The sequence below is a fragment of the Cupressus sempervirens genome, chromosome 8 (genome assembly GCF_028749045.1).
Source record: "Cupressus sempervirens isolate cs-2001-9-10 chromosome 8, ASM2874904v1, whole genome shotgun sequence".
Classification (NCBI taxonomy): Eukaryota; Viridiplantae; Streptophyta; class Pinopsida; order Cupressales; family Cupressaceae; genus Cupressus; species Cupressus sempervirens.
Window position 1 is genome coordinate 213,638,096 of NC_143125.1, and position 12,969 is coordinate 213,651,064.

General features: G+C 36.8%; 1 protein-coding gene across 2 annotated transcripts in view; it reads right to left on the reverse strand.

Moving 5' to 3' along the window:
• LOC149542262 (Tetratricopeptide repeat (TPR)-like superfamily protein) overlaps positions 1 to 12,969 on the reverse strand; it is a 361,357-nt gene that overhangs the window by 169,025 nt on the left and 179,363 nt on the right. For both annotated transcript variants that reach the window (XM_089797253.1, XM_089797252.1), the window contains 3 exons: positions 11,700 to 11,768; positions 11,467 to 11,523; positions 9,500 to 9,577 (listed from right to left, as the gene is read on the reverse strand). In XM_089797253.1, coding sequence (XP_089653379.1) covers positions 9,500 to 9,577; positions 11,467 to 11,523; positions 11,700 to 11,768 — 204 coding nt within the window. The remainder of the gene's footprint in view (positions 1 to 9,499; positions 9,578 to 11,466; positions 11,524 to 11,699; positions 11,769 to 12,969) is intronic.

Genomic DNA, 12,969 nt, shown 5'->3' on the forward strand with positions numbered 1-12,969 from the left:
TTATTGCACCGACAACCACTCCAAGTGTTACTTTCTCCACGGTCTAGGCAAATATTGCTCCAGTTGTACCAGTGGAGCCAATCTCACAGAGGGTAGAGTTGCCAGCGCCTGAGCCTGAGCCCCAAGTTTGCTTGGATGTGATTGACTGTGATGCAATTGTCACCGTTTCGTCTTCCTTGTTAGCAGCTGCCAAGCTAGTATAGACAGTCCAGTCAGTCCAGCCAGCACAGCAGGAGGAGAGCATGGAGCCCACACAGTCAGAGCAGCCAGAGGTGATGGATAGAGTCAGTGCTTTCTTGAGACAGTAGTTCCGACTCATCCCTGTCGAGGTTGGTCCATCCATTCAGTCCCCCAAGCATCTAGGAGTATCAGCTACAGCACGAGAGCCTCAGGAGGTAGGGGTGCCACAGGCCGAGGTTGCGCCAAGAGCAAAGGAGGCCGGACCAGATGTGGGCATGGTCCCCGCAGACGAAGAAGAGAATAGTAATGCAGAATGGACAATGGCGGGTTTTGCAAAGGAGGATTATGGGTCAGATGAGGACAGGTGCAAGGACTACCTCAAGGCTATGAAGGTTGCGCTAATGAAGGGACACAATGTGGCATTGCAGGCTATGACTCGGCGAAAGAGAGTGTCATTTGGTTCGAGCTTACATCAAGGGGATACACCCACCACGATTCCGTTCATGTTTTGAGGAGAGAGGTTGGCCAGCAGTTGAGACATCGGAGATGTTGGCAAATTGGGCTACCAAGCCAGAGTTGGGGCCGCGCAACACTCTGCTAGAGAAGTTGGCGCATGAGATTGTGGGACTGTATAAAGAGGTTTATTATGCTCACAGGCACGTGGAGGCAGACAGGGCAGCGGACAGGATTGCAGCCAAGAGAGCTCTAGCGGTTGAGAAGGAGGCTATAGAGAAGTTAGCGACGGATTTGGCCAGCCAGCAGGCAACATGAGCAGCTGAGTGGGCAGCACTGTTGAGGGATAAGGAAGCGGCTGTGCAGGATAAGGATGCAGCAGAACAGGAATTTCAATTGATAAAGACACAGGCTATGGATGCGACGCTTCTTTTGAAGGAGGCCGTCGAGGTTAACTCATGGATTCAGAAGGATTTGAGCATCCGGATGGTGCAGGTCTATGAGTTGCGTTGACAGCAGCATTCTTCAGGGGCACCACCTTCTCTCTACTATTTTTCATTTCGTCGTAAGTGGGTTGTCTCCTCTTTTGTTAGTCGTCAAAAGACAACTATTCTTTTTGGGGGGATGATGTCAGTTGACTTGGTTGTCGCCGGAGATTTTGTACATTGTAGCCGACGTCGTCGGTAAATACTTTGTAGCGGACATATTGTATGTAGCCGACGGACTCCTTCAGGAAGGTTCTTCGGATAGTATTTATACCCCCTCCGAGAGATCATTGCAATCATCAATCATAAGCATAATGTAATGTTCTAGCATATGTGAATAATGTACGGAGTTTTGCTGTTCGTGTTTCCATTGTCTGTATGCGTTGATTTATTTTACCCGTACTGTAAACAACAACATTAATTAAAAGCTTCCATTAGATTCTTTCACTTGACTTGGCTTAACTAATTAATAAATAGCTCTTTCCAATGATAACCCAACTCTCAAGTGAAATTATAAAGTTAAATTATAACTTTATCATAAGTCATTTAATAAACTAATTATAATTTGGTCACTAAAATTATGATAACTCCCAAAGTACTCATCATTTAGATATGTCGTCTACAATAGGAGTCATACCTATTATTTCTCCATGTGACCAAATGCACTTTCCAAAAATAGAAAAGGTCCACCTCTAACAACACCCAACTTACCAAAAATAGTAAGTACACAAAACTAAGCCCAAAAAAAGTCCAATTTGAGCCAAAGGAAGACCAACCTATAGCTTACTAAATTGTGGGGAAGATAAGGCCCTCCCAGGCCAAGCAATTGCCTCAAAAGATCCTCTATCCACAATAATGAGCCTACGAGGATCACAATAATAGGCCTACGAGGATCTTGAGTTTTTACTCCACTCTTCTAATAGAAGACTATCGATACAACAATAACATCAAATAAACCATACCGCCCACCTGAAAGGAGTGAGTTATCCTCCGCTGATCAGCCTATGCTGATTTTGTGCTCTTTGTATGTTATCCCTCAAGGATGTCACAATATCCTAGCTATCCTGTAACATATCACCTACACTCGAAACTTTTCTATCATTGCACAACAACTCCATAAAACTAGGAGAATCATATCCATATAAAGCTCTGAAGGGAGACATCTGAATGGTCATATGGTGAGTTAAGTTATACAGTATTCACACAAATAGATCCACTTCACCCAAGCCTTGAACTGAGAAGAAATATAGTTCCACAGATAACCCTCAACCCATTAATTTGCATACTCAGTTTGACCATCCATCTGTGTGATAATTGGTGCTAGGAGTCAACTTTGTCCCACATAACCTGAAAATCTCCTACTAAAACTGACTCATAAACCTACTTTCACAATCACTCACTATGGTGCGAGGTAAACCATGCAAACCTAAATATTTCTTGGAATAACAACTTAGCCAGCTGAACAGTTGAATAGGTAGTGGTGACAGGGAAGAAATGAGCATACTTTTTGAGCCTGTCCACTACCACATAAATGTAGTCCTTGCCTTGGGCTTTAGGTGAGTCGATAATAAAGTCCATGGTTATACTCTCCCACTTCCTCTTGGGAATAAGGAGTGGCTGCAACAACCCAGCATGGTAGGTGTGCTCCTATTTGCTCTGCTAAGAAATAGAACACTCTTGCACATATCATTGAACATCTCTCTTCAAACCCTTCCAAGTGAACCTCTCCTATACCAGTCTATATGTCTTGAAGAACCCTGGATGACCAGCCATGGGAGAGTCATAGAATGCTCGAAGGATAATCTCACATACTCCTGACCCTAGAACCAAATATATCCTCCCCTTCTAGATTATCAACTCATTTGCAAGAGTATAACAAACCTGCTTTCACAATCACTCACTATGGTCCGGGGTAAACCCTGCAACCTAAGTATTTCTTGGAAGAACAACTTGGCCAGTTGAACAACTAAACAGGTAGTGGTGACAGGGAAGAAATGGGCGTACTTTGTGAGCCCGTCCACTACCACAAAAATGTAGTCCTTTCCTTGGGCTTTAGGTAAGCCGACAATAAAGTCCATGGATAAACTCTCCCACTTCCTCTCAGGAATAGGGTGTGGCTGCAACAACCCAGCAGGGTAGGTGTGCTCTCATTTGTTCTGCTGAGAAATAGAACACTCTTGCACATAGCATTGAACACCTCTCTTCAAACCCTTCCAAGTGAACCTCTCCTCTACCTGTCTATATGTCTTGAAGAACCATGGATGATTGGCCATGGGAGAGTCATGGAATGCTCGAAGGATAATCTCACAGACAACTGAGCTTGAAACCATATATATCTTCCCCTTGTAGATTATCAACTCATTTGCAAGAGTATACCATCCTAAATATTGTCATCAATAACACTCGAAGCCCACTAATCCCTGGCATACTCGGAAATAATCAAGTGCCTCTAGTCATCAGCAATCTCAATAACTACACATAGGTGAGGCCTCCTTGAAAGGGCATCTGCAACAACATTTTGCGTCTTGTTGATGTAGAAGATGTCAAAATCATATGACTGCAGCTTGCTGACTCATTTTTGCTTCCTCTCGTTCAAGTCCCTCTGTCCAAGAAAATGTATCAGGCTATTATGATCAATCTTAAAGCAAAATTTGTTGCACACTAAATACTACCTGAATTTGTCCAAAGCATGCATTACGGCCAACATTACCTTATCGTAGATACTAAATGATCTCCCTAATCCCAGTAACTTCTTGCTCTCAAAAGTTATGAGATGTCAATCCTAGTATAAGGCTATGGTAATTCCTCTTGAGAAGCATCACAATGCAAATCAAAGGGCCTCAAGAAATTTGACAAAGCTAACAAAGCACGAAATCATGATAATCTAGAACTTTTCAAAGCACTGCTATGTCTAAGCAATCCATTGGAAAGCACCCTTACGATTCAAATATGTAAGGGGAGTTGCATGTTAGGAGAAACGAGCCACAAATCTACAATAGAAAACACAAAGACAAATGAACCATCTCAATTGCGTCAAGTTCTCAAGTATAGGCCACTCTTAATGAATTAATTCCATTATAATTCTGAAATTAAATGTGTGCAAAATTTAGTATCTGTCTCTGTAGAATGTTTTGATTAGTTGGGGAGAAGATAGGAATGCACTCCAAGTGTTTGATGCAATGTCATAATTAAACTGCTCACAGTCAATTAAATTGATTGCATGCCAAGTGTTTGTGAAAATGTGGGGAAGATAGAAATGCACTCCAAGTGTTTGATGCAATGTCATAACTAAACTGCTCACAGTCAATTAAATTGATTGCATGCTAAGTGTTTGTGAAAATGCTAACTGGTTGTAGATGCATGTTTTACATGTAAAAATGATATGTATGCGTTCAAATGTTCAAAAGGGATTGTATTGGTGTTTCAATTATTTCCTTGGATTTCTTAATAACTAGTTGCTAGCATTTAAACTTCATTTTATATCATTTCACGCAAGAAAATGCAATCTGAAAATAAACGAAAATGAGATAGAGGTTTCATGCAAAGTGTATGACAAAATGTCAAACGTCTGAAATGTAAAGCAATTTGGTGTTTCTCAATCAGTTGGGGTCATTACAAATTAATCATGTAATATTGAGGAGCCATGATATGTTGCATGGAACATTGATTGGTGACAATTTGAAAGATATAATTTCATGAATTCATCTACGATAATGTTGTGTAAGGAAGTTTTTGTTTGTCCTTGTTTAACAAAAACATGTACTTCATAGTTTGAAACTTTGATCTTCTAACTTGTTCCCCTTGACTTCTGCAGTCACGTATCTAATGGCCTCAGAACAGAAAAGATAGGCTATCTAAAAAAAAACATTTCAATTTCTATATTATATATATAATTTTTCATACTCAACTTCACCTTTGCAGCTATCATATGTAATTTTCCTATAAGGAGTGTTTTTCTTCAATGATATTAGCACTTTCTTACAAATGGAAAATATAATTATATAAATGACATTGTGTACAAATACTAGCTAATTTGAATGAATTTGTATTGTCAATATTTTTATGCAACATTTGTTGAGGCTATCTAAGAAAATAGAATGCGCCTAAAAACTAGGCTATTGATGCAATCTAGGCAAGGGTCTCCAGCAAAACACAGATCTACCTAGTAACTTCTCACACCTATAGATCACACACCTACCCGAAGAAAAATAATACTATTTTTTGTTTGTTCATTTATTCATTAAAATAAATGTTTTCTTCACAAGCCGACTAGATGCCTTTCTCCATCCCTACCCACCTAGCTCAATTTACAACAAGAAGTTCCAAAACTATTGTGTTGTCCCCAGACCTTCAAAAAAATGTCATCCAAACTTATAATTTGTTCCCAAATATGCTTGTAAGCGATTTCAAGGGCAACATTTTCAGTTTAGACCATCACTTTTCTTCGAGTTAAGTATATACTAGCAGTGGATTTGACAGATTTAATTTTAAAGTTAAGATCATTTGTAAGATGTAAATTCTAGAGTAGATAATTAATATGGTAAGATGAATAACGTAACCACTTACATTGATCATACCATCTCCAAAATTATATACTATATTATCAAAATCTTTTATCATCTAGGGTTTCCAATTGTTATATTTCTCGGTATATATTTGTAACTTGTAATAAAGCTTGATTTTTAATTTTTGTGTCTTTCAAGTTACTCTTACAATGAATCTATATATGAAGGAGAAAGCACCGTACGGCCTTCTGTACGACAGAAGATAAACATAGTGTTGTACAGACATATAAGAGCATTATTGGGAGGAAGAGAGTACCATACATCATACAAAGGAGCAATTAGAACAAAAAGACATGGAAGCGGCCATATGAAGATATTCCATATGACCGTATGGCTCAAGGAAAGAAAACATCAAGCACTGTACATTATCAACATACATGAAAGTGAAAACTGCAAAAGCCATACGACCAAGAAAGAGAAGTTTGGATCGTACACCCAAGAGTTGAAAGAAGTGGTTGTATGGTCCTTGCAAGATTAGTGGAAGAATGAAGAAGGCATTTCCATACGATCAGTTAGAGGGTTGCAAAAGACAAAATGGCCATTATGGGTGATGAAGTTATGGACGCTTGACGAAAAGGAAGTACCGGACATGGTGAATGGGTCAAAGTTAAAAATCTATCATGAAGGGAATAGTCCCCTGTCGACAAACAATTGATTTTTTTATTTTTTTTTAAAAAGAGAACAAAAAAAAAAGTTATAGACACCATACGGCCAAGAAAAAGAAACAAAAGTAAAAGTGTATGAACCATATAGCGTGAAGGAAGTGGAGACAACAGGTGGAAAAACTGTACGGTGTACAGCAAAATGGCCGTATGGTAGATGTGAGTAGACAACAAAGCAGCATACGGTGAAAGGGAATAAAGGGCAGACCGTATGACATAGTATAAAGACCGTACATGTTGGACAATGACTAACAAAGTATAAAGCAAAGGGGCTTTTAAGTGAAAGGTGTCTTGAATAAGCCATCTTTATTTATTATAAAATAAATGCTTTGGGAGAAGGGAATTAATTGTTGTCTATAGTTTTTTTGATATTTTCTTGTGAGGGTTTTGAGGTTGTGAATTTTCTTGAGGACTGATTCCTCCTGAATTGTGCATCAATTGTTGTTGTTCTAAAACAATTGAATTTGTGCTCTCAAGCTGAATTGAGCATTCCAATTCATTGTTGTTGTATAGTGAATTGTTCTGGAGCTTCTCAATTTTATATTGGGCATCCATATTGAGAGTTTTAGAGCTGGGCAGCATTCATATTGGTATTGGTGCTGTATACCCCGAATCTAATGTCCATAGCTCACCAAACCACCACCTTATTCTTCTTCCTTGAGTATCTCCATGTCACTTCCATGTCTCACATAAATGACATTTAACATTTTAAAGGGTGGTTCCTAAACCATCATACCATTTTGAATAGTTACCTTTATTTATCCTTTCATAAATATAATTATTCCTCTCTTTAAAGAAAGCCTTTGATCAGCATTCTTTGTTAATCATTTTCTAATCAAAGGATTATACTATCCTTTATTTTTCATCTCCCTTTTTAATTCTAAAAGGATTATTTCATATCTTTACTTGGAGAAAATATCACATAACAATCTCCCATGGGTTTTTAATCCTTCCTTGGCTAGGCCTCTCATAATTCCTAATTCCTTCTCTCTATTTGTCCCAAGCAACTCCTTTCCCTACTTTGCATTCCTCATGTTTGCTTTGCCAATTGACAGCTTTATTCTCTTAGAATAATCATCGTAACTACCAATTGTTGCTTTTTATTCTTGATCAAATACACTTCTGCCTTGTCCAAGACAATGGTTCATCATTTTCTCCACCAACTAGAAATTCTCAATCATCTACACAACTTCCAATAGATAGTGTCCACAAAGAAATGCCTATCCATGAAACTAAGTCATCACTCATTGAGGGTTAACAGGCATGCAACCAGGAAAAGAATGTTTTCCAAAAGTTAATAGCTTCAGCCCTTGTGCTTCCCAAAATAGGACAGAAGAAATGGCCTTAAAGATGGGAAAACTAACATTATACATCCCAAGAGGAGGATAACTGGCTGCCAAAAGGAATAAGAATATCTATGCCAAAGCATACAATGTAAACAAACAAATTGGATTCACAAAATGAGTAAATTAGACAAAAGACAAAGCCAAGTGTCCTTTTTAGTCCACATCACCATGCTTAGACTCTGCTGGATGTCTAATTCAACTTGTTTCTTAGCTTTTGTTCCATATGGTGCTTATGTCGTGGTTGTTCCCAAACTCGTCCTACATGCTTCGAAAGATGATATTTTTCGAAGTGAAACACCTTTCTACCGAAGACACAATGTTCCTAAAGATGAACAAGGCCATTGTAGAAGTTATGTTTTCTTTATTTTCCAAAGTCGGCTGGAACATTCCTTGAGCTCAGACTAATCCAAATGTTTCCCAAAATCCCACACAGCCAGAATTTCTCAGCCACCATTATTCTATTTTTGGTGATACAATGATTGTTTGTATATCTAGATATTATTCTACAGCTTGTGTGAACTTGTAAATTCTAGTTAGGAATTTACTGTGCAAAATTACGTATCTTTGTATAAGGCTTTCTTAGACTCTTAGATTATCTTTTGATTATTGATCTATTTTCTAGTTTGCACAAAGGAATAAGAGTTGATATTGGCAGTAGTCCAATCATTTTAAGCCAAGTTGCATTTAAGTACAACAAATTTATCACATGAGAAAACTGTTATTGATCTCACTAAAAAATGTGAGATGACAGTTTTCAGTATCATTTACTGTTTCCTGGATTAAGTGTATTTTTGGAGGATTTCATGTAGTTGTATCTTGCGAATATTAGTTGTCCTCTTCAGAAGTTGACTTTTTATTTGGGGCTTGTCTGAGAAAAGATATGTTGACCTGTTAAGCCAAAAATCACAAATTCCCAGATATCCCAGGTTGTTTGCTGCTGGTGAAAACTGTTCTATAAGGTTGTTTACTGCTATAGCTGATAAATTAAATACATGAAGTATTATTAAAGAAAACAGTAATGCGAAACACAGGAGTAAAATATGTCTTGATTTTCTCATGAAATTACTACAGAGGAGGAGACCAAAGATGGTCAGCTGACACCATATTACCTTCCCTGATGATACACAATATATTTAAAGGACTCAAAAGTTGCCAAGAGGAACTCAACCGTCAATAAACAAACACTTATAACTACCCAAGAGTGACAAAAAATTCAATTAATGTATTGTACGATAGCCAATATTATCAAACATAACAGTAGATATTGTACACTAACTGCAAAGGCCTCTTGCCAGGAGCAGCTCTTTCAAAACAAAGTTCTTTGTTCACAAAAACACAATCCAGCTTGTATATTCAAGTCAATGCACCCTCCCAAGTAATCATTTCTTCGCTCAGATTTACAATTATCAATTTTGCATTGGATCCATGTTATTCTTTTTTTCCTAACTATGTTGGCACTATGCTCTACGTAAAACATGCCTACCTGTGTTGCTTAACTTCATCTTATATATGTTCATTTATTTAAAACAAATTAACCAATTTATACACAAAGCAAAGACAGTAGACAGGTGTTCAAGTTACAGTAATCATCTGTAGACAAAGAATGAGTGCAAGGCATCATTTATTTACTCAGCCTCTGTAATATATTAAATTAAAATAAAACCTAGGGCAACATAATTACATGTATGCCAAGTGTGGCTGCAGACCTATGAGATGTCTGCCCATTGTACCCAACTAATCTAAAGTCATCCTATCATAAAAAGCAAAAAAGTTATGTCTCGGAGACAGAGAGAGATAGAGAGAGAGACCTTTGACACTTCCAAAATATGCAATATCTTCCGTTGCAAATTCTCAGCTTCTTTAGGTTGGTTCATGTCTAAGAGTATCTACATACAACAGAGTTAACAAAATCAATATGTACAAAAAATCGGGCAGTAAATTCAAACAGTCATATATCCAGTCAATTATCATGTTAGCTGAATTGTGTAATGGAACTCTTAAACATTTTATTACAACGTCAACATATAATGCTGTATATGCACAGAGAGCAGATTCCCCTTTATCAAGTATGCATATTGCAAGAAAAGGATAATTTAAACAGAAATATGCATAATGCAATCAGTAGAAATGAACTACACTAACATGTGAACACCAGAAAATTGAAAATTGTATTTAAAAATATTTTCCTTCAAGAAAAAACTATTATACTATGGCAGTGGCCCAACCATATCACTGCCACCATGCAAAAGAAACAATCAACTATTGGATTTTTCTTCTGCAACATCCCAGGGAAGTTATAATTTAATATCCAGCAACAAATTTGTTTTGTCTCATTCGATGACAGTTGACTTGTAGTGCAAGAATTTTCATGATAAGAGATTGTAATGTCCCCTTTAAAGCTTCCTGGAACTACAGTGCAACTAACTTGACAGTTTATAAACACAGTTTTGATCTCACCGTTTATAATATACAAATAGATAATTTCAAGATTATAATAAATCATTTCACGAATAATATCCAAAATCAGTCAGAGCTATTTCCAATTCATACAATAATATGTACACTAAAGTGAATTGATATTATGAATATATTTAGAATATGGCTCTGCTGTGTCTGATATGACAATCTATATGTGCAAGATGATCCAATGTAATAGCTTATAGCGATCGAGTTATTATGTCTTTTATGCTCCTTAATGTATGCAATGAAATGTACAACAGTTATCCCTTTCAGCGATAATATTGTTGTTTCTGATGTAATCTTTATTTACATGCAATGATTCTCAAAGCCATGCCTGATATATATACAGTTCTTCTGTGCTGCCAAACGTGTTGTCTCTAATCAGGGCTTGATGTGCTTGCAACTAGAAAAACTGTTTAGATTGTTGGGTCTTAACAAAGCATATCCAAGAGAATCAAAAAAGAACGAGATAATATGTATTCCATGCTATGGAAGTGATAGTCTTCCAGCAATCTGTATATCTTCTTCAGCGAATGTATGTGTCTCTAAGACGTTCAAAGGACGTGTCTTCTTTCTTCCAAAAGATTGCACCTTCACATAATCAGTTCTTGATAGATTAATCACCAATGTAACCACAAGTCTTAATCACATCCTAATTATGATCGATGGTAGTTGATTAGTGAATCTCCTTTATTTGATGGGGTTGACCATCCATTATCTATGTCAAGACCTATCAACTCAGCTAAGTCTTGCGATGTTTAGGAGTCATCTACAATGACTGTCACGAGGTATTGGCAGTACCCTTTGAAGGTTACTTCTCAATACTGTTTAGATGCTGACTCCCATTTAGTAGTCTGCCGTGGAAAACTTTCTGTATCACCATGTGATGTGTTTGTAACCTTTGTTTCTCTTCATTCACTTGCGGCCTCAGATTTCATCAAGAATACTCAGCAATGCCAACTAAACTATAATTATGAGTCATAGTACATCTGGTTTAATGTATTGATGCTAATCCACAGCACTACATCACATTTTGGTATCACCTTGCTGGATGTCATTAACATCCTCATATTTCTTATGGTTAATTATCATAAATGATCCTATAAGAATGCATTTTGCAATTTTGTCTCTTTTCGAGACTTCATAAAATTGGATTTATGAGCTGACAAAACAGTGTTATTAAAGAGATCCTAGGTTTTAAACTTTTGACAAACAACCATTTTGTTGTTTGATCTGAAAAAAAAAAGGAATTAATAGAATCACAAATTCATGCTTTTAATACCAGAAAAAAAAAAAGGTTTCACTTGTTCCATACCTGAGCAAGATGACCCATACGCTTTATTATTATCTGAGAATGGCCAAACTTTCCTTCCTACAATGCACAATGCATAAACCAGGCCCTGTAAGTTATGTGTTCCACAATAAATATGCTTTGCACGAAAAGAACTTTATTCCTGGGAAATAAATATAAGCATTATGTAAATATAAGATGGCTTCACCTAACCACTAATGATATTTATTCTCATTCATATTGCAGAAGAAAAATACCTCCAAAATTCTAATAGAATCTCGAATAAGAACCTCAGCATCACTCAACTTTCCTTGAAGCCATAAAACCTGAAAAGGACAAGATGCATTTGAATGGACAAGAATAACAAGATCGCACTATTGAAAGTCTTCCCATATATTGACTTTTAACATAAAGTTTCAAAATAGAAGCAATGTAAATAATGAAAATCTTTAATTAAAATTGTCAAATTAAAAGTTCTTTACTGAGTAATTGGAATTGAGATATCAAAACCATCTCTCATTTTGTCCACTACACAATGTGTTATACAGGTGCAAACTACTATTTTGTAGTTTCTTAAGATTAGTAGTAAACAGGCATAACCAGCTGTAACACTATTAAAAGTCATCCCATATATTGACTTTTAACAAAATGTTACAAATAGAAGCAATGTAAAAAATGAAAATCTTTTATAGCAATTGTCACAATAAAGGTTCTTTACCCAGAAATTAGGATTGAGATCTCCAAACCATCTCTCATTTTGTCCACTATACAATGTGTTATACAGGTACAAACTTCTATTTCATCGAAATGTGGTAGTTTCCTAAGATTAGTAGTAAACAGGGACAACCAGCTGTAAATTTGGCAGGGTTTCACCATCAAAAATGTAATGTCCTGTAAAAAGCCCAAGTTGTTTCTACTGGCAATGCTGATGAATGCAATGATGCTTTATTTTCTTTTTGTGTCTTTGTCATTTTTGGGAAGCATATAAAGCATGAATTAAAGACTGAAACTAAATGCAATAACTCCCACTGCTAACGAAACTTGGAATTTCACTTGCAAATTTATTAATTACCACATTCATACAACAGCAATTAACAAATTAAATCAGAAATGGAAATGAGACCTGTTTCTTATATGCTGCAGCCAAGTAGATGAGCACAGCAAATTGGCAATTTTGCACAGGTCTCCATTTTTTGCAAACCATCGGCTCTAGCAGTTGCCCAGCCTCGATAAACAATGCCACCACATATATATAATAATTATCATTCTCAATAGATATTAATCAAATTAAATTTGAAAATGACCGATTGCATGATAATCATATTAATAGGCTGATTAGTCGATTGTTTTTTCAACAGTGTTTACTGCATTACTATGTTTGGAAAACATAATATATTAAGGTATCATGGCAGTCACTACATGATGGGTCGTGACTACATGATGAAGTCATGTAGCATCATGGACATCACTCCACATCCACATATATGTGTGGTGGAAAACCTGCAATGAGAGCATATACAGAACACA